The sequence below is a fragment of the Oncorhynchus clarkii genome, chromosome 1 (assembly GCF_045791955.1).
Source record: "Oncorhynchus clarkii lewisi isolate Uvic-CL-2024 chromosome 1, UVic_Ocla_1.0, whole genome shotgun sequence".
NCBI classification, from domain to species: Eukaryota; Metazoa; Chordata; class Actinopteri; order Salmoniformes; family Salmonidae; genus Oncorhynchus; species Oncorhynchus clarkii.
The window spans coordinates 23,780,032-23,806,852 of NC_092147.1; the positions used below are offsets into that span (position 1 = coordinate 23,780,032).

A 26,821-nucleotide genomic window follows, 5' to 3' on the forward strand; every position below is an offset into this window, starting at 1 on the left:
ATATGGCTGACTTGCTTAAACAAATGTGGTTTCTACTGACAATTGAGATGTACAAACTATGGCATATGGGGACAACAAACGGATAAGAGGCCATCCGTAATTTCGATTAAGACATTAATGAGGGAGCTAGAACGGACGTAATCAATATAACTATTTGTTCAGAACTTTTGAAATGTACAGCAACATAATTCAGAACATGGTCCGTTCTTACAGTATTCTCCCTGTACACCAAGTCAGAACCATACAATAAATAAAGGGGGCATATAAGCAGACACTGAAAGCTCTTACAATATTCTATGATTACATTTCTCAAAAACAGGTTATAGGCTACATGTGCACCAACAAGTCAGAACAGTAGGTGAAAGTAAGAGGTGAAAATAGACCAAATTATTAGGGTGAGGCACATGGGCTACTAACAGCTTACTACACAACATACACTTAGTATTACTTTCTTAGCTACAGTATTTTATTTATCTTTATATATACATATCTCCCTGGCATATTACATTTTTGCAGCAACATACAAGAAATTTTTTGACTCACCTTGTTGTGCTGTGCTCACTTGAACAGGAAGGTGGCGCAGCGGTCCTTTGTGGGCATATTTTGTCATCAAACTTTATCATCAAAGTCTGGCATTCTCTGGATTTATGATGCTTTCAAGAAACCTGAGAACTCTGAAGAAGAAATAAAGGTTGATTCATGATGACGTCAGTGATCTTCAGGTCGTAGCTCTAGAAAGAAGCACGAGTTCCCAATTTACAATTCCGAGTTGGATGAAAGTACAAAACGTAGCCCGTTTTTCCCGAATTCCCAGTTGTCTTGAACTCACTAAAGTCAGATTGTGCAGTTCCAACAGTTGTTTTGAGCGAGGCACAAATCATGCTTCATTGACAGCATGGCTAATATTGAATGTTTATAATTTTAAACTAGGAAAAGAGACCCTTAGACTTGGGACCACACAGCCACTCCACTGAATAGCAGGCTAATGATTGCGTTGCAATACTTGTAGTTAGCCACATATATTCCTTCCAAACCACTCATTGTTGAATTTGAGATTTCCAACTTCTTGTGTAATGTTTATGTCCATAGCCGATGAGCACTGATACGTTTTATCTATAATTTCTCTTCATTATTTATCTTCGTATCAGTCCAAAGTCAAAGCTACTGTAGACAATGTGATTTGACGTCATTTTATCTGTGGCCAATGACCTTCTTGGATGGACACGTCTAATGTAACTCTATGGCAGCACCCAAGGGGCTTGAATCTTTGAGCTCTACCCTTAGAATTGGCAGTGACGTAGTGTGCCCATGAGTGACAGAACAATGAGCCAATCACGGTGCAACGCTTCGTATTTTCTTCTGGCTTGCCCCACCACCTCAGAAAGCACTGAGCTAGGCTGAAACACCTGCATTTTGGAGCACCCTTACTCAAGAAAACAAAAAAAGAAACCATATGTGTATTTATTAACTTTATATTAATTTATTAATTAACTCAATGATATGCAGTACCAGTCAAAAGTTTGGACACACCTACTCATTCAAGGGTTTTTCTTTATTTGTACTATTTTCTACATTGTAGAATAATAGTTAAGACATCAAAACTATGAAATAACACATATGGAATCATGTAGTAACCAAAAAAGTGTTCAATTTAAAAAAAAATATATATATATATTTGAGATTCTTCAAAGTAGTCACCCTTTGGCCTTTGCCTTGATGACAGCTTTGCATTCGCTCAACCAGCTTCACCTGGAATGATTTTCCATCAAGTGTAAATCTTCTGCTAAACAGTCTCAAGATAATTAAAATATATATTTATTTTTAAATACAGTATTGAACAATATTATTCAGTCTTGACCTGTTGTCATTTCTAATTCAAGTATAATGTTTTGTAAATGCTTTATGTCAGTATATTCAGTACACTTTTATTGATTTTCACCCAGAACTTTCTCATACTAAAATGTTATTCCCTAGGACCTAGACACACCTTGAGTGACCTTCAGTTTCAAATCACTATGAAGGCTCTTTTGGTTTTAAAGAAAGAAAACAAACGTCCTCACAAATAATGAACATTACAATGGAATACTTTTACTCATACTACACACAGATACATTTATCAGTCTAACTCCACACAATGGTATGGTTCAATGGTATGCTTCTACAGCTCATTTGTAAATATAAAATAAAAAACAGTTTTGATGACTGACTGTAGCATGAAATCATTCATTGCTGACACTATAGCACATCCTACTGCTGGATGTGTGTATTGCAGTCTGGGACGTTGCTGAGCAGATTCGACAAGGACACATTATTTGGCCTGCATCCAGGACTTGCATGTCTGAATGTATTTGCATTGCATCACCAAACACTTCAAGTTTAAAATGTACACTTTGGTACAATATCACATATATCTCACAGTGCATAGGCCACACCTTTCCTACCACATATTGTGTGCACATGAGGACCCTGTTGTCTAGGCCTACAGTATTTCCTGTCTGAAGAAAGTGACCTTTACAACATTCTCCTTCCTCCCCTGAGTCTTTACAACAGCCCTCAGTTACTGAGTGTACACATAAATACACAATTGTGGTGAAGTACTTCTTACATAGTTCAATGATTAACTAGAAAGATAAGGAAGGACGCAAGAGAGAGAGAGAGAGAGGTAGAAATAGAAAGAGAAGGGTATGTGGGTAACAAAGTAGTTGGTAAAGAGGAAGGATAAGTCACAAGTCCCTGTCACAAGGCTCTTCCTGTCTTTCTATGCTGTTTTAACCCACTACATGGAGGTGAGCACCAGTGTTGTTCGGACAGTAGAGCTGAATGATGGCACACGCATGCCCCTGCTGGGTTTGGGAACATGGAAGGTACTCTCTCTCTCTTTCTTGCTCTCTCTTTCTCTCTCTCCCACTCCCACTCCCACTCCCTACCTCAACCACACATTGAAGGTTATCTCAAAATCTCAGTATATATAATGTCTATGTATTATTCTCTAAGTATGAAAGGTGTATGTTATTACAGTGGTGATTGTTGTTATTACACAGTGGGTTAAATGGTCATTACGGTGTCTTTGTGTTGGTCAGTCAAGCAGTTCAGCAGCAGTGTGTCAAAGTGCGGTGGAAGCTGCCATAGCTGCTGGTTACCGTCACATAGACACAGCCTACAGCTACCGCAATGAGGTCGAGATCAGCAAGGCCCTCCGCTCCAAGATGCAGCAAGGCATCATCCAACGACAAGACATGTACGTTGTCAGTAAGGTGGGTGCTGCGGCTGAGTGTTTATGTGGGCTGGCTGTCACTGTTCCAGGTGGACATGAGCTTGCCCTTTGATCTTTTGGTCCAATACAAAGTTCAAATACATATAATCTGATATGAATTTTGCCTGTAGAGTAGAGATCTTCTCGGGTCCAAAAAGTGGACCCGGAGCCGAACGTATACGAGGACAATCAGACTAGGACCCGAATAGACCCGATCATAAAATAAATGGGGGACTCAGACCCGAACCCATATGGACCCAACAACAACCAACCTAGACCAGAACCGATTGAACCCTAGTGACAAGAAAATTATGTTTATCAGCCAAGTTGCTCTTCTGGTTAATGAATAGGTATTTATATGATGGCTAGGCCTTCTATAAGTCAATATATTCAACTTATTAGCGTAAAATTAATATGCTATATGCTGTGCAGAGCCATGGTCGGGTCCATTCGGGTCCACTCGGGTCTATCAGCTGTAGTTACATAGACCTGAGAACCGATGACAATCAAACAGGACCTGACCCAGACCCGAGGGAAAAGTATACATTGTGGACCCAGATCTGCTCGGGTCCCGGGGCTGGTCTCTGGTATTTGGGTTTGGGTGGACACGTGAAGACCTCTACTGTAGAGTATTAGTTGATATATCCACTAGTTTTATTGGTCAATGTCTATTACGTAACACTAAAAAAGTTAAGTCATATTGACTAAGTGATTTTTCAGAAAACCTCCCAAAAACAAGCTGGACCTCAGTTGACATATGTACTGACTTAGAAGCAGAACTGGTTTCTATCTACGGGCTCTTCTCTGTATTCATGGTTGATTTGCTATATCATTGTGTTGTGTTGCTGAATAGACCTGTGACCACTTCTTTGTGTGTAGTTGTGGAATACACACCATGCGACCCATGACATCCCATTGTGTCTAAACAAGTCCCTGAGTGACCTGCAGCTGGACTATCTGGACCTGTATCTGATGCACTTCCCTGTAGGACTGAAGGTGGGCTTACAGTTCACACTGACACTGGCACAAATAGTCACATGAATGATACAGGGACTAATGGACTCTTCTGATACAGTTCTTGACATTTCAACAACAAATCTCGGTTTACTTTCACATACAGTGCATTTGGAAAGTATTCAGATCCCTTCCCCTTTTCCACATTTTGTTACGTTACAACCTTAATCTAAAATTGATAAAAATATATTTTTCCCCTCATCAATCTAAACACAATACCCCATACTCACAAAGCGAAAACAGGTTATTTTTTATTTTTTGCAAATGTATTAAAAATAAAAAACAGAAAAACCTTATTTACATAAGTATTCAGACTCTTTGATATGAGACTCGAAATTGAGCTCAGGTGCATCCTGTTTCCATTGATCATGCTTAAGATGTTTCTACAACTTCATTGGCGTCCAACTGTGGTAAATTCAATTGATTGGACATGATTTGGAAAGGCACACACCTGTCTATATAAGATCCCACAGTTGACAGTGCATGTCAGAGCAAAAACCAAACCATGAGGTCGAAGGGATTGTCCATAGAGCTTTGAGAAAGGATTGTGTTGAGGCACAGATCTGGGGAAGGGTACCAAAACATTTCTGCAGCATTGAAGGTCCCCAAGAACACAGTGGCCTCCATCATTCTTAAATGGAATAAGTTTTGAACCAAACTGAGCAATCGGGGTGACAGCGAGGTGACCAAGAACCTGTTCACTCTGAAAGAGCTCCATAGTTCCTTTGTGGAGATGGGAGAACCTTCCATGAGGAAAACCATCTCTGCAGCACTCCACCAATGAGGTCTTTATGGTAGAGTGGTCAGATGGAAGCCACTCCTCAGTAAAAGGCACATGACAGCCAGCTTGGAGTTTGCCAAAAGGCACCTAAAGGACTCTCAAACAATGAGAAAAAGGATTCTCTGGTCTGATGAAACCAATATTGAACTCTTTGGCCTGAATGCCAAGCGTCACATCTGGAGGAAACATGGCACCACCCCTACAGTGAAGCATGGTTGTGGCCGCATCAAGCTGTGGGGATGTTTTTCAGCGGCAGGGACTGGAAGACTTGTCAGGATCAAGGGAAAGATGAACGGAGCAAAATACAGAGAGATCCTTGATGAAAACCTGCTCCAGAGCGCTCAGGACCTCAGATTGGGGCGTAGGTTCACATTCCAACAGGACAACAACCCTAAGCACACAGCCAAGACAACACTTGTCCTTGAGTGGCCCAGCCAGAGCCCGGACTTGAACCCAATCGAACATCCCTGGAGAGACCTGAAAATAGCTGTGCAGCGACGCTCCCCATCCAACCTGACAGAGCTTGAAAGGATCTGCAGAGAAGAATGGGAGAAACTCCCCAAATACAGGCGTACCAACCTTGTAGCATCAAACCCAAAAAGACTCAAGGCTGCAATCGCTGCCAAAGGTGCTTCAACAAAGTACTGAGTAAAGGGTCTGATTACTTATGTAAATGTGACATTTCAGTTTTTTTAGTTTTATACATTTGCTAACATTTCTAAAAACCTGTTTTTGCTTTGTCATTATGGGGTATTGTGTGTAGATTGATGAGGGGGGAAAAACAATTGAATCCATTTTAGAATAAGGCCGTAACGTAACAAAATGTGGAAAAAGTCAAGGGGTCTGAATACTTTCCGAATGCACTGTATCTTTTTCATTCCTTCCAGAAAGTGGATGATGAGCTCTTCCCTATGAGAGATGGAGAAATGCTCACCACTGACATTGACTATCTGGACGTGTGGAAGGTACACTATCATCTCCTATTCATCAACATCATTATACTGTCTCCTAACAACAAAATTATTTGTATTTTTTCGTGGTCTATTTTTGGTATCTTGAAGTGTGGTGTATTACTGTGCCTGTGCTGTAATGTCTGCTATGTGATGTAGGGGATGGAGGCCTTGCAGGCCTCAGGGAAAGTGAAGAGCATTGGCGTGTCCAACTTCAACGTCCTCCAGCTGGAGAGACTGCTCTCTGTGGCCAAGGTTCCCCCTGCAGTCAACCAGGTTCTTCAAGGCTTTACACTGCAACTTTAGCTATTTCAAATACACTATTATGAAACCCTGAGTACCTCACAAACCACAGGAGGCTACTGAGGGGAGGACAGCTCATAATAATGGCTGGAATGGAGTTCATGGAATGTGTTTGATGAATTCGATACCATTCCATTCATTTCATTCCAGCCAGTACTATGAGCCCGTACTCCCCAATTAATGTGCCACCAACCTCCTGTGTCACAAACATATTTCACTCCTTTAACCAGCTCAACCAGTGCAATACACAGTTAACTGTGTTTATGCATGGACACTACATGTGCAAACGGGTGTGTTTACCATTCTGAAAGAGTGTGTGGGTGTCGCTACTGGGTCAGAGGGTAGTAGACAAGAATGGATAACAGCCAAAAGAGCGTTCTTACAACTCTGTAATCTCATTATCTCTCTCCCTCCGCTCCTGCAGGTGGAGCTGCATCCCTACCTGGTCCAGTCTGACCTGGTGGAGTTCTGCAAGTCTCGCAACATCACCCTCACTGCCTACAGCCCCTTAGGTTCCCCTGGAAGACCCAAAGAATTGTGAGTCCTCCTGACAATAACATGTAGACATTAGCGACTGGACTATGATCCTGCACTATATTGCTCTGTTCTGCACTATTGACCCCACGGTTGGCAGAGTAAACATCCCTCCCTATGTTCCAAAAGTTGACTGTGTCAATACTTCCTACAGTCACTGTGGAGACACTGATCCTGAGAAGCTGCTGGAAGACCCTGTGGTAGGAGACGTGGCTAAGAAGCACCGACGGAGCCCTGCTCAGGTTAGACTAGATAGTTCAGTAGAAACACACATCTAGTGTGTGTGTGTGCATCTGGGCTCTGCATCTAAGGACTATGTGTGTGTGTTTCAGGTACTGCTGAGGTACCATGTGCAGCAGGGTATTGCAGTGATCCCCAAAAGTGTGAAACCTAATCACATTCTGGAAAACACTAAGGTGAACTCTCTCTCTGACCCAATATAGATTATATCTACTCATTTGTACTACATGTAGCTCTTGCTCAATCATACCATGAGTTCATATCAAGTTCAGTTTGAGCAATAAGACTTTGACTGATATAGTATTCAGTCTTAGGGCTAGTTTGATCTATGTCAGATCAATGTCTTGGTTTACACATTTAGTTATTAACTGAACTTTCACTTACATTACTCACTAACATAAATCAAATGTGTCAATGGTACAATAAACACTCAAAAAGAAAGTGTGTTGCCTGCAGATCTTTGACTTCTCTCTGACTGAGGAGGACATGTCGGCACTGAGAGGACTGAATAGAGGCTGGAAGAGCTGCATCATCGACTCGTAAGACAGGTTCAACGCTTCCTTAATCAAATACTTAATACATCAATAATACCATGTAGAGAACAACTGCTCCTACCCTGACATGTTTCTGTTCTTCAGCTTGAAGTCTCATCCATACTACCCCTTTGAATGAGAGTCCCTGGGGATCAGAGACAAGAGACAGAGAAGTCACTTGGGAGAATAAGATAACTGTTTCTCAACCTGAGAACAAGGCCAGATTACTATCCACCTCCTCAACATTGGCCTGCAAATGGTCTTCAATCAGTGTTTATTGTTTACCTATAATGTGAAATTGTGATGATAAATAGAAATGTGGCGCGGAAGGTATGGATGGATGCTATTGTTTTTTTGTTGACATGATTTGAATAGATATACAGTATGCCCTCTGTGCCAACACTGTGCCCTGTCTGCCTGATTCTGAAGGGATGCCATATTTTTTCTTATCATCATAACTCAAACAAAACGTTTAGTTTAAAACACATATACTGAACCAAAATATAAACACAAAGTGGCAGCAGGTAGCCTAGTGGCTCGAATCCCCGAGCTGACAAGGTAAAAATCTGTTGTTCTGCCCCTGAACAAGGCAATTAACCCACTAGACCGTCATGGAAAATAAGAATTTGTTCTTAACTGACTTGCCTAGTTAAATAAAGGTAAAATAATTTTTAAAAAGTGTTGGTCTGAAGCTGATTACACAGGTGCACTTATCCTTCCTCGACCAACATCATTTTTATAGAATTTGGCACTACATCCAACTGGCCTCACAACTGCAGACCACGTGTAACTACACCAGCCCAGGACCTCCACATCCAGCTTCTTCACCTGCGGGAGCGTCTGAGGAGGGGGAAGGGGGGTGCTGAGGAGTATTTTTGCCTGTCATAAAGCCCTTTTGTGGGGAAAAACTCATTCTGATTAGCTGGGCCTGGCTCCCCAGTGGGTGGACCTGGCTCCCAAGTGGGTGGGCCTATGCCCTCCCAGGCCCACCCATGGCTGTGCCCCTGCCAATCATTTGAAATCCATAGATTAGGGCCTAATGGATTTATTTCAATTTACTTATTTCTTTCTATGAACTCTAACTCAGTAAAATCCATGAAATTGTTACATGTGCATTTACATTTTTGTTCAGTATAGATTATGCTTTAATTGTAATACGAAGCACATCAAAGTAAAACTTTTTCACATAGTCCCCAATGTTAAGCATGTTGGAAGTCTTCACAAATTAGCTGAAACAGAACTAGTCCTTTTGTGAGGTTTTGTGCTTTTAGAGATGATATGATATAGGTAGTTCTGTCATCCACTGTGTTCCATTGGCAGCTACACAGCTCTTTGCCCCTGCCTGTAATGTTTTTGGAAAGGTCTGGGTCCCGCACCCACTGACATTTTCAGGGTCAAACCCCTGTGTGACCTGTGAGAAAACCTTGCTCTCCCAGCTGTAGCCCCCCAGCACGTAGATTGTCTCATTCATCCCCCCTCCTCTCCCCTGTAACTAACTATTCCCCAGCACGTTGCTGTAAATGAGAATGTGTTCTCAGTCAACTTACCTGGTAAAATAAGGGTCAAATATATATTTTGTTAAAGATCTTACCCCCACAGACCGCCTCACTGTTAGGCTGGAGGAGGGGGGCTATACAGATCCATTGTTCACTCTGGGGGTCAAAGGCCTCCACCACCAGGATGTCAAAGCACTCAATGCTCTCCTCGTGGTCATTGCTGCCCCCGATTACATAGATGAGGTGGTGAAGTGACGTCATGCAGTGCCACCACCGTGCAGATGACATGGCCTGGCGCTCCACCCAGACGTCTCCTCCTCTGGGGTCATAGCTCAACACAACTCGCCGGTACGGCCCGATCTGGTAGATATGGCCGCCTGAGATGTAGACCAATCCTTTATGAGATGTGCCTGCATTGCCATAGGTGAATCTGCAGAGAAATAAAGTAGAGAGGGACAAGTGAGAGAAAGGACTTTAATGTGAGTTGTGCCAGCCTGCCAGGCAAAGAGGCACAATAGTTATAGTATGTGTATTGGGAACCGTGACAACAGAGAGCTACCCCTTAGGCAGAGTGTTGTTCTCCTTACTCTGTTGTCTTGCTGCTTAACAGGGGGAAGTAATGTCAGAGACAGGAGTACAGGTGACGCTTTGGGAGACCATTGAGGAGTAGTGTGACTGTGAATCAGGGTGACTTGAATTCTCCCCTGGGCAGTCCTGCTACATATGTACAGCAGTCGTCTGTAGGGGTGAAAATCTCCACTGACAACAGAGCCCGTTATTATTACGCCCTCCAACAGCAATCAGACACTCCCCAATGGCTCCCAGGTAGAAATCCACACATCACTGGTTCATTGGGGCACTCTAGAGAAGAGATTAAACATAATTGGAGTCATTTTGGAAATGTTGGGTTGGGTTGCAGTGTAAGAGCAGAGCTTTACCTTGATCAACTGGTTGTCTCTGGGTTTGTAGCAGTACAGCAGGTTCCTGGCAGCATCACCTCCATTAACTTGTGATGAGTTGCATGATGAAATCCCCCAGTACAGTGACACGGTGGTGGCTCCTCTGGGCTGGGATCTGGATCGCCACCATCCACCCACCAGAGCCACCCACTCAGCTCCTCCCCCATGCTCTGACACCTCCCCACCCACAAGTAGGAACTGCTCCTCCCCTCCCTGCCACCTGTCTGCAAACTGGTTAGGCACTGGCCATTGTGTGGTAGTCCAGAGCCTCCTCCACCAGCACCTCACAGCTGGCCTCCATGGGCAGCAGAGCCCATACAGCAGGGAGGACGCGGATGTGGGAGAGGAGCTGGCAGGCGTGTTCAGGGCGGTCTGGCGTGTGGCTCAGCCACTGGAGAGAAGCCTGGAGCAGAGCCTGCTCATTCTCATGCTGGACCTGCCTGCTGGCCAGGTAGGAGCTTGGGCAGCCAGACATCACTCAGGAAGCCTGGGGTGAAGGAGAGGGTGGCGAAGCGTTCCAGGATGAAGTGGTCGATGTAGGCATCTAGTCTCTCCAGGCTGTAGAGCAGAGCCAGCTCCTGCAGTTACAGGTAGTTGTCCTCACTCACCTCTTTCTCCAGGTACTGGCAGCAGAAGTCCACTGCCCTCCACACCTGCAGCAGGTGGTCCGTCTCCAGAACACGGTCAATGTTTCCTCCGTCCAGTAGCAGCTCCCCACTGTAGAGGAAGTCCACCACAGCCTAAAGGAGGCCCCCACCAGCTCCACCTCTGCCTGTCGCTCCTCCCTCATTCGCAAGGAGAATATAGCCTGGAAGGAAGGGCTTGAGACGACCAGTAGAGCGCAGTGGGCTGGGATACGCTGCTCATCAGCCACCAGCACCACGAATCACAGCTGGCTGCGCTGACGCTGCTCATTCAGACCCTGCAGGAGGAAGTCTGCTTGCTCCGCCCAACAGTAGACCTGAGACATAGAGCAACAGATAATATGACATTAAAAGTGATACTTGAAGTAAGTTAGTCAGGTAAGACAAAACTAATACTGTAGCTAGATAGGTCACATCATGCTACTAACCTTGGATGACTCACTTATCCGTTGAGGCCGTGAAGCACGGCTTTGTCTTCCATCATCCATTGTGTGCTCTTAATCCAACACAATCTAAAGGACAGTGAAATTTGTATGATAGAATTCAGAGAAATCATAAGTGGGCTATTAGCCCATGGTTCTCAGTTCCATTACATTACACATAAGTCACTGGACAAAGGCGTCTTCTGTACGGGTAAGTATTATTACGAGCCCCGACGCTCAGTCTGAACATTAACACACATCACTTCCGGTACGGTTTTGGAAGCATATGGACCTTACCTTTCATATCAGCGAGAGAAAAAAAACAAAAAAACTAAAGGTTAAATTAATGCACACCTTTATACGGTTAGGGTTAGTGTTCCCACAAGGCCATATATCCATGTTACATAACGTTTACAGAAGACAGAATGACCACCTGTGCTAATTAGCTATCCAGCATGCTCTGAACACATGTGTGTAATGGAAGAAGGCCGCCAGACACATGTTGTCACTGAAAAATACTGTCGGCTGCAAAACAGGTTAAAACAGTGTACAGTAAGTGTATATTTTTGCATTTTTAAAAATGATTTGGATGGGATACGAAAGTAAAGGGCTTTATGTTTCTAGAACTATATCGCAATTGAGAATCAATTAATGTTTAGATGGAGTATTTGGCTGTTTTGGCTGCCAGAGTAAGTCTACCTCTGAAAATAACAGAAGGTCCATGGACCTTAAGGAGTAACCATAGGCTCCTACATCTTGGGCTAGTGAGCTACATCATTTCAATGGTGAAAGTACTTAAGTAAAAACACTTTAAAGTACCACTTAAGTAGTTTTTGGGGGTATCTGGGCCCAGTTGCATAAAACATCTTAAGTGTTTACCTTAAGGAATTAATGTCCCCTTACCTAAGAGAATTGTGTTTAAGGCCGTTACATAGAGCCTATCAAATGTTTCCTTAGGTAAGGTCATACTTAAGATGTTTTATGGTAGTTTGAAGGCATGTATGGCAGAAAGAGTATATGGTTACCATGGAGATGGCCTGATTCACTGACTAAACTTCTCATCAAAGAGATTGCTTTTATTTTGGGAGATAGCAAAATAGAACTCATACAATCAAGACAGATAATCAAATTGCTTCAGAAGATAATAATCCACATTTCTTGTACTTACTTTTTTCTCAACTTGTTTATTTTACTGTCTAGTTAAGTTAAGCTAGCTTACAGAGTAGCTATAGCTAACTAGCGAGATGGCTTTGTAGCCATAGATTGTGCACCTTCCGTTGTTTAGCTAAGTAGCTAGCTGGTTGATGTGTTCCTTTTGTAGCTAACCAGAGCAGATGAAAGCAACATTCATCTCCACAAATGCTGTTTACATTGATATCCATGCTGAATGAAGCAGTTAAGGGACCTAATTGGCACCCTCAACTTTTTCACTTAATTAAAAGGGGGAAATTCACCTTAAAATGTTTTGTGCAACTGACTTAAAGTTAAGGAAACTAAGGGGAAAGATAAGGGGGAAAATAACTTAAGATGTTTTATGCAACCTGGCCCTGGCCCTGTACTTTACTATTTATATGTTTGACAACTTTTACTTTACTACATTCCTAAAGAAAATAATGTGCTTTTTATTCCATACATTTTCCCTGACACGGGTTAAATTTTGAATGCCTAGCAAGACAGGAAAATCGTCCAATTCACACACTTACCAAGTGAACAATCCTGATCATCCCTACTGCCTCGTTTCTGTCCGACTCACTAAACACAAATGTATCGTTTGTTAATTATGTCTGAGTGTTGGAGTGTGCTCTTGGTGATCTGTAAATTGAAAAAGAAAATTATGCTGTCTGGTTTGCCTAATATAAGCAATTTGAAATTATTTATAGTTTTTCTTTTGATACTTAAGTATATTTTTGCAATTACTTTTATTTTTTATACTTATGTATGCTTCAAACCAAATACTTGTAGACTTAATTAAGTAGTATTTTGCAGGCTAACTTTCACTTTTACTTAAATCATTTTCAATGAAGGTATCTTTACTTTTACTCAAGTATGATGTTTGGGTACTTTTTCCACCACTGCATAACTTGGACTAGAGCTGAACTGAAAATTTGACAATGACATCATGCCACAATGTATCACCTCACTTTGACCTCTCAGGGGAGGACACTGGAAGATTATATTGGCTTCTTGTTACATTGTAGCAGCTATTCAACAGCAACTTTGAGATCTAGCAACGATCTACATGAGACGCTTTTATGTTCAACAGCGATATTGATCGTGTGAGAATAAAACCACAGATTTTGAATTTACCACAGCATTTTTTGTAATATTTTTTATTTCTTTAACCTTTTTTTAACTAGGCAAGTCAGTTCAGAACAAATTCTTATTTACAATGACGGCCTACCAAAAGGCAAAAGGCCTCCTGTGGGGACGGGGGCTGTGATTAAAAATACAAATATAGGACAAAACACACATCACGACAAGAGAGACCACAACACTATGTAAAGCGAGACCTAAGACAACAACATAGCATGGCAGCAACACCACATGACAACAACATGGAAGCAACACAACATGACAACAACATGGAAGCAACACAACATGGCAGCAGCACATGGTAGCAGCACAAAACATGGTACAAACATTATTGGGCACCGACAACAGCACAAAGGCAAGAAGGTAGAAACAACAATACATCACGTGAAGCAGCCACAACTGTCAGTAAGAGTGACCATGATTGAGTCTTTGAATTATAAAACTGTCTAGTTTGAGTGTTTGTTGCAGCTCGTTCCAGTCACTAGCTTCAACAAACTGAAAAGAGGAGCGACCCAGGAATGTGTGTGCTTTGGGGACCTTTAACATAATGTGACAGAATGGGTGTTGTATGTGGAGGATGAGGGCTGCAGTAGTTATTTTAGATAGTGGGGAGTGAGGCCTAAGAGGGTTTTATAAATAAGCATCAACCAGTGGATATTGCGATGGGTATACAGAGATGTCCAGTTTACAGAGAAGTATTGAGTGCAGTGATGTGTCCTATAAGGAGCATTAGTGGCAAATCTGATGGCCGAATGGTAAAGAACATCTAGCCGCTCGAGAGCACCCTTACCTGCCAATCTATAAATTATAAATCTATAAATCTCTGTAGTCTAGCATGGGTAGAATGGTCATCTGAATCAGGGTTAGTTTGGCAGCTGGGGAGAAAGATGGGCGATTACGATAGAGGAAACCAAGTCTAGATTTATCCTTATGTCACGCCCTGACCATAGAGAGCCTTTTATTTTCTATGTTGGTTAGGTCGGGGTGTGACTAGGGTGGGTAATCTAGGTTGTTTTATTTCTATGTTGGCCTGGTATGGTTCCCAATCAGAGGCATCTGTTTATCGTTGTCTCTGATTGGGGATCATATTTAGGCAGCCATTTCCCCACTGTGTTTTGTGGATCTTGTTAATGTGTAGTTGCCTGTGAGCATGCCGTAGTGTCATGTATCAGTTGCGGTTTGTTGTTTTGTGCGGTTCACATCAATATGTGGAACCCATATCATGCTGCACTTTGGTCCGAATGTTCTTACGACGATCGTGACACCTTAGCCTGCAGCTTTGATATGTGCTGAGAGAAGGGCAGTGTACCTAGCCATACACCCAAATACTTGTGTGAGGTGGCTACCTCAAGCTCTAAACCCTCAGAGGTAGTAAGTATACCGATGGGGAGAGGGGCATTCTTCTTACCAAACCACATGACCTTTGTTTTGTAGGTGTTGAGAACAAGGTTAAGGGCAGAGAAAGCTTGATGGAGACTAAAAAAACTTTGTTGTAGAGCGTTTAACACAAAATCCAGGGAGGGGCCAGTTGAGTATAAGACTGTATCATCTGCATATAAATGGATGAGAGAGCTTCCTACTGTCTGAGCTATGTTGTTGATGGGGATCAAGGATCAACCCTTGGGGTGCTCCCTTGGTGGAAGGCAGTGGCTGAGACAGCAGATGTTCTGACTTTATACACTGCACTCTTTGAGAGAAGTAGTTAGCAAACCAAGCCAAAGACCCCTCAGACACCAATACTCCTTAGCCAGCCCACAATAATGGAATAATCTACCGTATCAAAATCTTTGGCCGAGTCAATAAAAATAGCAGCACAACATTGCTTAGAATCCAGGGCAATGGTGACATAATTTAGGACATTTAAAGTTGCAGTGGCACATCCATAATCTGAACGGAAACCAGATTGCATACCAGAGAGAATACACATACACTATACACATAAAGGAAGACAGTCAGTTGATTATTGACACGTTTTTACAACACTTTTGATAAATAGGGCAAAAAGCATAATCAATTGGTACATCATGCTTGATCAAAAGCAGTTTGAAAATGTATTATTTTGTTGTTCAGCAGCAGTCATGATCTCATCCAGGAAGTAGCCGTGGACTGTATGTGAATCCGACCAATCACATGGCGAGTGCATGAGCCCACTTAGGATGTATTCAGAAACTGCTGAAAACGTAAAGCTATTAGACATAGATCTAAAAGGTTAGTTTGAGCATTGCACTGCTAAAAGTATCTCCATGCAGTCATATCCCTCAGTGTAGAAACTTTTAGTTTGCATGTTGATTTTATTCTAAATATTTTGGGCTCATCAATCCATGGGAGATGTGGTCATGCAGGTACAGCCATTGGAAAATGACTAACACACACACACACACACACACACACACACACACACACACACACACACACACACACACACACACACACACACACACACACACACACACACACACACACACACACACACACACACACACACACACACACACACACACACACACACACACACACACACACACACACACAATCTCTCAATTTATTTATTTATTTATCCTTCTCTCTCGCTTGGTCCCCTCATATAGCTTGAAATAAATGACCTAAATCTCTGTGTTTTCTAGTTATACTTTCCATGGTTTATTAATTTCTATGAATGTTTAATTGTCTCTCGGCTATAATCACACTGTGGTTATTGGTTGGGAAACTGTTTGCTGCGGGCTATTGTTCTCCAGCATCGATCACATTGACAGACCACAAGGTGGCACGATAGCGCAGTAAAACGGCAACAATAGAAAAAGGGTGGATTTAATTTAACCGAATACCTCAGTTAACCATTGGGAGGTGAATACTGCGTCTGGGGACTTCGCCGCACTAGTACGGCAACCTGATTGACAAACATCACCAACGCCCATAAACTGGCTATAGGAAATGAATCAAGTCGTGGAAAGAGTCTCTTTCTCAGATAATTGAGAAAAGATACACCCTGCTCAGCGCGCTCCTCGTGTAATAGCACAGACTCGACTGCTCAATAGGGGCTGGTGATTTCACACTAGAGGTGTCTCTATTGTATAACTCTCGTTCTGCTCCTTTTTGATTTTTCTTTTCGCCTTGCTTTTTCACTTCGACTACCGGTAGCATATCTGTTCTGCGTTCTCATTTCTACTGTCCATTTGCGTCCATCCAAAATGGCAACACGAATCGATAAAGAGGCTTGCAGGGAAGCTTATAACCTCGTCAGAGACGATAACACAGAGATAAACTGGTGAGTGTGGTGAATTTGTTGGGCATAGGCAATTGTAGGAATCTGATATTTTACAGAGCATCCTAAAAATATATTTATAAAATCAATAACAATGGATGAATAATCAAACTGCGCACTTCTCATTCATTCATCCAGTGTTTCATTTATTTAGCCTATCCAAGAAAATACAGTGGTAATGACACGTATATGTTGACACAAAACCTGACAAGTCTGCCCCTCATTTGACACCGGTTTTTGAATGAATAGCCTACGCAGCCTGGTCTCGACTAGATAGATACATTGTAATCCCATCCGATAGATGTCGGATGATGGACGTGTAAATGCATTAGTGGAGTAGACGGTCATGGATTATTACCGATTTTATTGACAGACAGGGTCTGAATACTCCATTTGAGATGACTGTAAGGTTAGTGCATTTTAATTCATTCGTTTACTGTGCCTTTTATGTTTTTTTAGGGCCGCGTTTAAATATGAGGGTCATATGATTGTGCCGGCGGGCCAGGGGACTGATTATGAAGAATTCAAGAGTCAGTGCACAGGTAAGGCCGGGATTTCATTCATTTTTGCGTTTATGCGGTTATTTCAAATTGGCCGCAATGGTCCTGCGTAATGGCAATAGCGCTGTAATAATCTATAGACCACGCACATCTTTACGACTTGTTGCCATGTCAGTCAGTAGGCCTCATTGAGTTGTTGGAAACTTATATTATCTGAAATGGTGTTGTTTGTAAAGAAGTAGACCTTCAGCGTTTGAAGGAACTTCCGATTTGTGACGCTCTGTAGCCTACCAGAGCAATATTTTTTATAAACCCTGTCTATTGGCCGCCAGTAGGCTACTTAATCCAGAAGTACTGCGACCCAGTGACCATTTAATAGCCTATCTGTCTCGTGACTTCATACGGAAGTAGGCCTTTCTTGGTTCTTAAAAAGTGAGAAATATAAAGCCTTATAATATTAGTAACATTGAAAGTGTGTCCACTGTTTCTTGTGCGCAGCGCAGGGTCTTTATCCCACTATGTAGGACATAATATAAATGTGCCCACCCCTAGTGAGCAAATCATGCTGTCACCACCCTATCAGCACCCTTTCCTGACACTCTCTCACCACCCTAATTAGATATGGAGTGTAGGGCGTGGCGGGTAAATACTCCAGCGCTAGTGCGCCTGTATGGCTGTAGGCTGCTCCGGTTTATTTATGTTTCAGGGCATGCATTCCAATGATGTAATTCGGATTTATTACGATCTAGGCCTATTACCGATGTATTACCCCTTTTAAATAGGAGAACTGATGCATTGCTATACTAACTACCCAAATAGTACCTCTGGCTGTCCCATACTACCATTGTCTTTCCTCACTTTGAACCTTGTCTTTGCCCAGTGAATATTGTTGCCCTAATCCTACTGTATAACAAGTTTCATACATTCTGATGAGTCTGCTTTAACAGAAACTGTAAAAGTCTCATCCTGTATTTGAGGGCCACAGACTGTTGCAGTCAAAAGTAGTGGATACTTATATGGGAAGGCTCAGTAATGGCATCTGTTGTTTAGATAGACATAGTGTGCTAAAATAAACATCTGTATTTCTTATCAATTAAAGGGCCAAACTAAAGCATTATATTTGTCTTTTTGCTACATCATCATAGTTTCAGTAGTGCAGCAGTTTTCTGGGCACTTGTGTCAGCACAACTAGAATGAATGGCTTAGAGAGGGAAGAGATATTAGTATGACAAACCAGAACAGGGAGGTCAGGCTTGATACTCAGGAGTTAGCAGAATTTGTGTTTTCTTTCAAATGTGGTATATGCTTATTCATTACTTGTCTGCCACAATGTGAAAAATATAGAAATAAGCACAAAAAATCTGACCTTTTTTAAGAATTTAAGTGCTAGAAACATCCAATTGTGGTTTGTTATACAGAGAAACAGCATAAACCTGTGTATGGTCTGGTGGAAATCATGGCTAAGTCATGTGACATGTAGGGGACATGCAGGGTAGGTGTTGAAACTAACAATGGCCTTTGTAACCATGCTGATAACAGTTTGAACACTGATTATTGTTCATGCACAACAAAAGCCTTTAGATGTATGCTGCTTGTGAAGCTCTGCCAGGAAAATCTCTATCAGCAAGGCACAGGTAAACACAGATATCACGCTGAGATGGTACCGATCAGTACAGAGTAGAGGTCGAACGATTATGATTTTTCAACGCCGATACCGATTATTGAAGGACCAAAAAGTTGATACCGATTAATCGGCCGATTAAAAAAAATATATCTATATATTTGTAATAATGAAAATTACAACAATACTGAATGAACACTTATTTTAACTTAATATAATACATCAATAAAATCAATTTAGCTTCAAATAAATAATGAAACATGTTCAATTTGGTTTAAATAATGCAAAAGCAAAGTGTGAGAAGAAAGTAAAAGTGGAATATGTGCCATTTTTGAGTTCCTTGCTCAGAACATGAGAACATATGGTGGTTCCTTTTAACATGAGTCTTCAATATTCCCAGGTAAGAAGTTTTAGGTTGCAGTTATTATAGGAATTATAGGACTATTTCCCTCTATACCATTTGTATTTCATTAACCTTTGACTATTGGATGATCTTATAGGCACTTTAGTATTGCCAGTGTAACAGTATAGCTTCCGTCCCTCTCCTCGCTCCTCCCTGGGCTCGAACCAGAAACACAACGACAACAGCCACCCTCGAAGCAGCGTTACCCATGCAGAGCAAGGCAAACAACCACACGCTCAGAGCAAGTGACGTTTGAAACGCTATTAGCGCGTGCTAACTAGCCAGCCATTTCACTTCGGTTACACCAGCCTCATCTCGGGAGTTGATAAACTTGAAGTCATAAACAGCGCAATGCTTGACGCACAACAAAGAGCTGCTGGCAAAACGCACTAAAGTGCTGTTTGAATGAATGTTTACGCGCCTGCTTCTGCCTACCACTGCTCAGTCAGATACTTAGATGCTTGTATGCTCAGTCAGATTATACGCAACGCAGGATAGATAATATCTAGTAATATCATCAACCATGTGTAGTGTTAACTAGTGATTAGGATTGATTGATTGTTTTTTATAAGATAGTTTAATGCTAGCTAGCAACTTACTTTGGCTTACTGCATTCGCGTAACAGGCAGTCTCCTTGTGGAGTGCAGGTCGTTATTGCGTTGGACTTGTTAACTGTAAGGTTGCAGGATTGGATCCCCCGAGCTGACAAGGTGAAAATCTGTCGTTCTGCCGCTGAAGGAGGCAGTTAACCCACCGTTCCTAGGCCTTCATTTAAAATAAGAATGTGTTCTTAACTGACTTGCCTAGTTAAATAAAGATTAAATAAAGGTGTTAAAAATAAAATAAAACGTTTAAAATCGGCAAAACCGGTGTCCAAAAATACCGATTTCCGATTGTCGGCCATTCCGATTAATTGGTCAACCTCTAGTACAGAGGGAACCAATGGGGCATTATTAATGGTAAGGAAGAGCCAGGGCCCAGACCAGAGCAGAATCATGCCGTAAATGTGTTATTACCTTTACTATAATCTATTTAGGGAACTGATTTGGCACATATTTGGTGTGTTGGACTATACAGAAAAAAACATCTCTATTCCAAGACAATGCAGCTGGTGATGTAGGGCTAACATGTGATGTGTTTGTGTGAGAGAGACAGAGCGTGAAAGAGTGAACCCAGAATCACTGCCTCCCCAGTCTCCTCGGTATTGCTCACAACTCCAGCCCCTTTTTATTTAGTCTGTTGACCTGAATACCTTCTCCTGTCTCTTGTACTCACCGATTTATCACACTTTTGGATTTGGTGCATGGCCACGGTAGTGTCACCATAACAAGCCATTCATACTTCTTACAGCAGCATAGAAACACTCTCACAAAGCTCAATCAACTCACAGTACACAGGAATCAGGCCTTGCCAACATGGACATGGAGACAAATCCATTTCTCTAACAACTATACTGTAATTACCTGCCATGAGGCAGCTGGGATTGGAAATGGTGTCCTCAGCCTCTCTGCATGTTTCTGCTTGTCTGATGGTCAGTCTAATTTCTGACTCTCTGACTCTCTTTCTCTATCAGATGATGTGCGTCTCTTTGGCTTTGTGCGGATCACGACGGGTGACGCCATGAGCAAGCGTGCCAAGTTCACCCTCATCACCTGGATAGGGGAAAACGTGAGCGGCCTGCAGCGTGCCAAGATCAGCACTGACAAGACATTGGTGAAAGACATTGTCCAGGTTAGGGACTCTGTTCTCACACATACTCACATGATTCCTTTACAAATATCAAATATTAATGTTCTGTTAAAATACAGTACATTAAATGGCAAATAAAGTATACAAATTTACCTTCGTTTGTCTATCTTTTTTCAACACTTTTTCTCTTAAATTCCTCCTCTGTTTGTCTCCTGCAGAACTTTGCCAAGGAGTTCATGATCAGTGATCCTCGTGAGCTGGAGGAGGACTACATTCGCACCGAGCTGAAGAAGGCGGGTGGGGCCAACTATGACGCCCAGGGAGAGTAGAGGAGAGTCCACCAGGGCGGGGCAGGGGAGCGGCTGCTACCTTTTGGGGGAGGGAGGGGTATTCATGCCTGGATGAGGGAGAGAGGGGGATATATATACACACACACATGTACAAACACTTACACACAGGTACACACATTAACACACAGCAACACACACACACTCTCACAAAAAAGCATGTTGAGACACACTCAGACATATATATGGCTATAGTCCTATCCTCAGCCCTCTCACCTGTACGGTCATGGATGATTATCTACTGTACTGTGCATCATCTCACTATCATCTCAGCTGCAGAGCAACGTTACGAACTCTCTCAATCTGGGGGGCTGTGTTTGTGTTACAACTGGAAAATACACATTACTGTACTGTTTGTCAGAACAAGGGCAAGGGCCTCTATCTGATTTGACTTGTCATCATCGTGCTTTTACTGTATTCTTCTGTGGTTGTAGTCCAAACATGCATCCTTGGCAATAGAGGTCTTTCCTGCCCAGCTTTTCTCATCTCCCAATCCACCCCCAACGTATACCCCACTGTGTTAACTGCCTTAATCTCCCATGGAGAGAGGGGCATCATGGGAGGTGTGTGTGTTTGTGGACACTACACTGTGATTGGCTATCCTCCACTCATGGGGGTGAGACTATGATTTGCCTATGGCCCACAAACCAATGGGACAGGGCTGTATAGCACTTTCAGTTAGCCCAACCCAGGAGCAGCCATTTCTCTAGTGTAGCCTCTCTTTTTATTTGGATTAAACTCCAAAAAGGGATGATTTTTTTTAAAGATTACTTTTATTTTCTATAACCTTTGATTTATTATTGAGAGCAAATTTATCTAGGAGATTTGAGGAGACTTTTAAAAACTGAACTTGGGCACATGATCAATCATTTCAGAATAAAAAAATGTTTTTTCAAGCTCGCTGGTCTCTTTGTTTGTGTCTAAAGCTCTCATTTACATGGACAGGAGGGCTCTTTGGGTGATGTGAGAATAAGGGTAAATTAGTTTTGAGGTGGTGGTGAGACTCAGGGGGGGCAGTGATGTCATGGAAGCTCTTGGCATTGTGCTAAAGTAGTCCAGAGTACACATAGTAACTGGGCTCGTTTGAGTGGTAAAGTGAAAGCAACCGACTGTAGACAAATTTGAGGAGTGAAGTCGGGGGAGGTGCATCTGCTACAGCTGAAAGTCAGACACTGGTGTGGTTTTCCAACATGGCAGTGTTGCCATTGTTTATAAAAGTTGTTCTTTATAATGTTGAAATATACATGTCTTCAACCCCCATATCACACACTGTAAATAATGTTGTACAATTAATTGGCGAGAGAGCCCCAAATATCACATTCATTTGTACATATTCACTATAAACATGAATTTCAGCGAAGTTGGTTCCTGTTTCAGTCACGTCTTTGGTCACGTTTGCGTGGGTCAAACCAAAATACCCAATGATTGGTGGACAATAGAGCCTCCCACAATGCAGGCGATACTGCAGAATGAAGTTGGTGAAGAGCAAGTGTAGAAACTTGCAGTCAAAACTTCATGACCTTTAATGACATGATTTTTGTTAAGTTCATGCAATCAACAAGTCGGACAATTCTGATCCCCATAATGCAACACACTTTGAAAGGCGGTCACCAACTTGACAAAAGTGATCCGCTCGAACGACGCCCACTGTCTCTTGGGACTTATGGGAGTAGCATGCGTTGTCACGGTCACCACTTCTGTTTCAGCCAATCACAGCCTCAGGGTGAGCTGTTCTGTTCTAAAGCTTGTCAATAAGAACCCCGCCTACTCCCACTCTCTCAATCCCTCTGTTGACTATCCCCTCTCCTCTCTCTCTCCAACCACTTTCTTTTTGCCACTATGCTCTCTCACCACCCCCATCCCTTCCGCCTTTCCCCCTCTCTGCCGGTAGTTTTGTTCAACAGATGTGAACTCGACTGCCTAATTACTTAATCTAGTAATCTATAAACCTCTAGCAGTCTGCTTTTATGACTTGTAGTTTAGCTTGTAGCGGGTAAGAGAATGTTCGAGGGGAGTAAGACATAGGCTTAACCCAATGCGTAATTTGAATACTAATGTTTGTTTGTGTAGTTTGAGCATTGAATGTTGTTTATCTCAGGTTAATTTGGCTGCGTTTACACGGGCAGCCAAGTTATGATCTTTTTTCCACTAATTTGTCTTTTGACCAATCACATCAGATCTTTACACATAAAATCTTTTTCAGAGCTGATATGATTGGTCGAAATACCAATTAGTAAAAAATATCCAAATTGTTCTGCCTGTGTAAACACAGCCTTAATAGCCTCCAGCAAAACTGGTTCAGGTCCAGACATGGGGCCTGCGTGGTAAAGGGGGAGGGAGAGCAGGGGACTGAGAGACAAATAGATTGTAGAATTCTGGAAGAAACTGTAGTCAGGTTAAGATAACGATTCAAATCAAATTGTATTAGCCACATGAGCCGAATACAACAGGTGTATGTATACCTTACAGTGAAATGCTAACTTACGAGGGGGGGGGGGGGCAATGTAAATAGTCTGGGTAGCCATTTGATTAGATGTTCAGGAGTCTTTTGGCTTAGGGGTAGAAGCTGTTTAGAAGCCTCTTGGACCTAGACTTGGCGCTCAGGTACCGCTTGCCATGCGGTAGCAGAGAGAACAGTCTATGACAAGGATGGCTGGAGACTTTGACAATTTTTAGGGCCTTCCTCTTACACAGCCTTGTCTAGAGGTCCTGGATGGCAGGAAGCTAGGCCCCTGTGATGTACTGGGCCGTATGCACTACTCTCTGTAGTACCTTGCGGTTGGAGGTCGAGCAGTTGCCATACCGGTGCAGCTGTAGAACCTTTTGAGGATCTGAGGACCCATGCCAAAGCTTTTCAGTCTCCTGAGGGGGAATAGGTTTTGTCGTGCCCTCTTCACGACTGTGTTGTTGTGCATGGACCATGTTAGTTTGTTGGTGATGTAGACCCCAAGGAACTTGAAGCGAGAGAGGTTGTTGTCCTGGCTGTCTCATCGTTGTCGGTGATCAGGCATACCACTGTTGAGATATTGGCAAACTTAATGACGGTTTTGGAGTCGTACCTGGCCGTGCAGTCATTAGTGAACAGGTAGTACAGGAGGGGACAGAGCACACACCCCTGAGGGGCCCCCATGTTGAAGATCAGTGTTGCGGATGTGTTTTTACCTACCCTTACCACCTGGGGGCGGCCCGTCAGGAAGTCCAGGATCCAGTTGTAGAGGGAGGTGTTTAGTCCCAGGGTCCTTATCTTATTGATGAGCTTTGAGGGCACTATGGTGTTGAACAATGAGCTGTAGTCAATGAATAGCATTCTCACATAGGTGTTCATTTTGTCCAGGTGGGAAAGGGCAGTGTGGAGTGCAATAAAGATTGCATCATCTGTGGATCTGTTAGGGCAGTATGCAAATTGGAGTGGGTCTAGGGTTTCTGGGATAATGGTGTTGATGTGAGCCACGACCAGCCTTTCAAAGCACATCCTGGCTACAGACGTGAGTGCTAATGGTCGGTAGTCATTTAGGCAGGTTACCTTAGTGTTTTGGGGCATAGGGACTGAGGTGGTCTGCTTAAAACACGGAGAGCGTGATCACACAGTCTTCCGTAACAGCTGGTGCTCTCATGCATGTTTCAGTATTATTTGCCTCGAAAGCGAGCATAGAAGTAGTGTAGCTCGTCTGGTAGGCTCGTGTCACTGGGCAGCCCGCGGCTGTGCTTCCCTTTGTAGTCTGTAATAGTTTGCAAGCCCTGCCACATCAGACGAGCATCAGAGCCGGTGTAGTACGATTCGATCTAAGTCCTGTATTGACGCTTTGCCTGTTTCATGGTTCATCAGAGGGCATAGCAGGATTTCTTAAAAGCTTCCAGGTTTGAGTCCTGCTCCTTGAAAGCGGCAGCTCTAGCCATTAGCTCAGTGCGGATGTTGCCTGTAATCCCTGGCTTCTGGTTGGGGTATGTACGTACGGTCACTGTGGGGATGATGTCATCGATGCACTTATTGATGAAGCCAATGACTGATGTGGTGTAGTCCTCAATGCCATTGGATGAATTCCGGAACATATACCAGTCTGTGCTAGCAAAACAGTCTTGTAGCTTAGCATCTGCTTCATCTGACCACTTTTTTATTGATCGAGTCACTGGTGCTTCCTGCTATAATTTTTGTTTGTAAGCAGGAATCAGGAGGATAGAATTATCGTCAGATTTGCCAAATGGAGGGCGAGGGAGAGCTTTGTATGCGTCTCTGTGTGTGGAGTATAGGTGGTCCAGATTTTTTCCCCCCTGGTTGCACATTTAACATGGTGATAGAAATTTGGTATGATGGATTTAAGTTTCCCTGCATTAATGTCCCCGGCTACTAGGAGCGCCGCCTCTGGGTGAGCGTTTTCCTGTTTGCTTATGGCGGAATACAGCTCATTCAGTGCGGTCTTAGTGCCAGCATCAGTCTGTTGTGGTATGTAGACAGCTACGAAAAATACAGATGAAAACTCTAGGTAGATAGTGTGGTCTACAGCTTATCATGAGATACTCTACCTCGGGCGAGCAAAACCTTGAGACTTCCTTAGATATCATGCACCAGCTGTTATTTACAAAAATACATAGTCCGCCGCCCCTTGTCTTACCAGATACGCCGTTCTGTCCTGCTGATACAGCGTAATACCAGCCAGCTGTATGATGATAATGTCATAATTTAGCCGCGACTCCGTGAAGCATAAGATATTACAGTTTTGAATGTCCCATTGGTAGTTTAATCTTCCGCGTAGGTCATCGATTTTATTTTCCAAAGATTGCACATTTTCTAGCAGAATGGAAAGATGGAAGGGTTTATTCGATTGCCTACGAATTCTCAGATGGCAGCCCGCCCTCTGGCCCCTTTTTCTCCGCCTTCTCTTCAAGCAAATGACGGGGAACTGGGCCTGTTCCCGGGGAAGCAGTATATCATTCACGTCGGGCTTGTCGGACTCGTTAAAGGAAAAAAAAGATTCTGCCAGTCCGTGGTTAGTAATCGTAGTTCTGATGCCCAGAAGTTATTTTCGGTCATAAGAGACGGTAGAAGCAACATTACGTATAAAATAAGTTACATAATAAGTTACAAACATTGCAAAAAAACAAACAAAGAAACTGTTGGTTAGGAATACATAAAACGTCAACCTTGTTCTCCGGCGCCTTCTTGTGAGGTTTCAGTATTGCCACAGTAAGGCCTACAGACTCCAATAATTGAGGATGCAGGGTAAGATTACATTTTCAACTGTTATTTATTGTGTTTGCTTTTAAGTAGATGTGTGTGTGTATGTTCATGTGTGTGCTCACGTGTGTGCTCACGTGTGTGTGATCTGTTAGGGAGATCTGGTGTGGGATGTACTGTATGTGTGTGTGTGACTTAGCCCAGTTGGAGCTGAGTGGAGGATGGGTAAGATGGTGTTGTGTGGTGTCTTAGGGGACCATATTAATTAGATTAATGACTTTAGGGTGTTTATTTGCATCCTTGTCACACTGCTGGACAGACTCCTTTCTGACTCTTTCAGGTAATTTACCCTGAGACGATCATGCTCACAGGCAAACAGACTTA

The 26,821-nt window shown here is 42.8% G+C and overlaps 2 protein-coding genes and 1 pseudogene across 3 annotated transcripts; 2 read left to right on the plus strand and 1 right to left on the minus strand.

The window, feature by feature from the left end:
- The first annotated feature begins 2,643 nt into the window (after positions 1 to 2,643).
- LOC139390928 (aldo-keto reductase family 1 member B1) lies at positions 2,644 to 8,286 on the plus strand. 2 transcript variants are annotated; one of them, XM_071138372.1, is made up of 10 exons: positions 2,644 to 2,864; positions 3,081 to 3,254; positions 4,133 to 4,249; positions 5,936 to 6,013; positions 6,158 to 6,274; positions 6,726 to 6,838; positions 6,990 to 7,077; positions 7,168 to 7,251; positions 7,532 to 7,614; positions 7,714 to 8,286. In XM_071138372.1, the coding sequence occupies exons 1-10, from the start codon at positions 2,781 to 2,783 to the stop codon at positions 7,745 to 7,747; spliced, it is 972 nt and encodes a 323-aa protein (XP_070994473.1). In that variant the 5' UTR covers positions 2,644 to 2,780; the 3' UTR covers positions 7,748 to 8,286. The 2 variants fall into 2 exon arrangements, with proteins under 2 accessions (XP_070994473.1, XP_070994552.1); XM_071138451.1 differs by having other exon boundaries at positions 2,674 to 2,864; positions 7,532 to 7,623.
- Positions 8,287 to 9,354: 1,068 nt separating this feature from the next.
- Positions 9,355 to 20,868, minus strand: LOC139390834 (kelch-like protein 36; annotated as a pseudogene).
- LOC139391048 (coactosin-like F-actin binding protein 1) lies at positions 16,214 to 22,164 on the plus strand. The gene is made up of 4 exons (XM_071138571.1): positions 16,214 to 16,707; positions 17,164 to 17,246; positions 20,802 to 20,959; positions 21,136 to 22,164. The coding sequence occupies exons 1-4, from the start codon at positions 16,631 to 16,633 to the stop codon at positions 21,244 to 21,246; spliced, it is 429 nt and encodes a 142-aa protein (XP_070994672.1). The 5' UTR covers positions 16,214 to 16,630; the 3' UTR covers positions 21,247 to 22,164.
- The last annotated feature ends 4,657 nt before the right edge of the window (positions 22,165 to 26,821 follow it).

Excerpts from the sequence above, each read along its gene's own strand:
- LOC139390928 (XM_071138372.1), top strand. The coding sequence starts at position 2,781 with ATGGAGGTGAGCACCAGTGTTGTTCGGACAGTAGAGCTGAATGATGGC. Across the intron at positions 6,014-6,157 it reads ACTATCTGGACGTGTGGAAG|GGGATGGAGGCCTTGCAGGC; the intron begins GTACACTATCAT and ends TATGTGATGTAG. Across the intron at positions 7,252-7,531 it reads ACATTCTGGAAAACACTAAG|ATCTTTGACTTCTCTCTGAC; the intron begins GTGAACTCTCTC and ends TGTTGCCTGCAG.
- LOC139391048 (XM_071138571.1), top strand. The coding sequence starts at position 16,631 with ATGGCAACACGAATCGATAAAGAGGCTTGCAGGGAAGCTTATAACCTC. Across the intron at positions 17,247-20,801 it reads ATTCAAGAGTCAGTGCACAG|ATGATGTGCGTCTCTTTGGC; the intron begins GTAAGGCCGGGA and ends TTTCTCTATCAG. Across the intron at positions 20,960-21,135 it reads TGGTGAAAGACATTGTCCAG|AACTTTGCCAAGGAGTTCAT; the intron begins GTTAGGGACTCT and ends TGTCTCCTGCAG.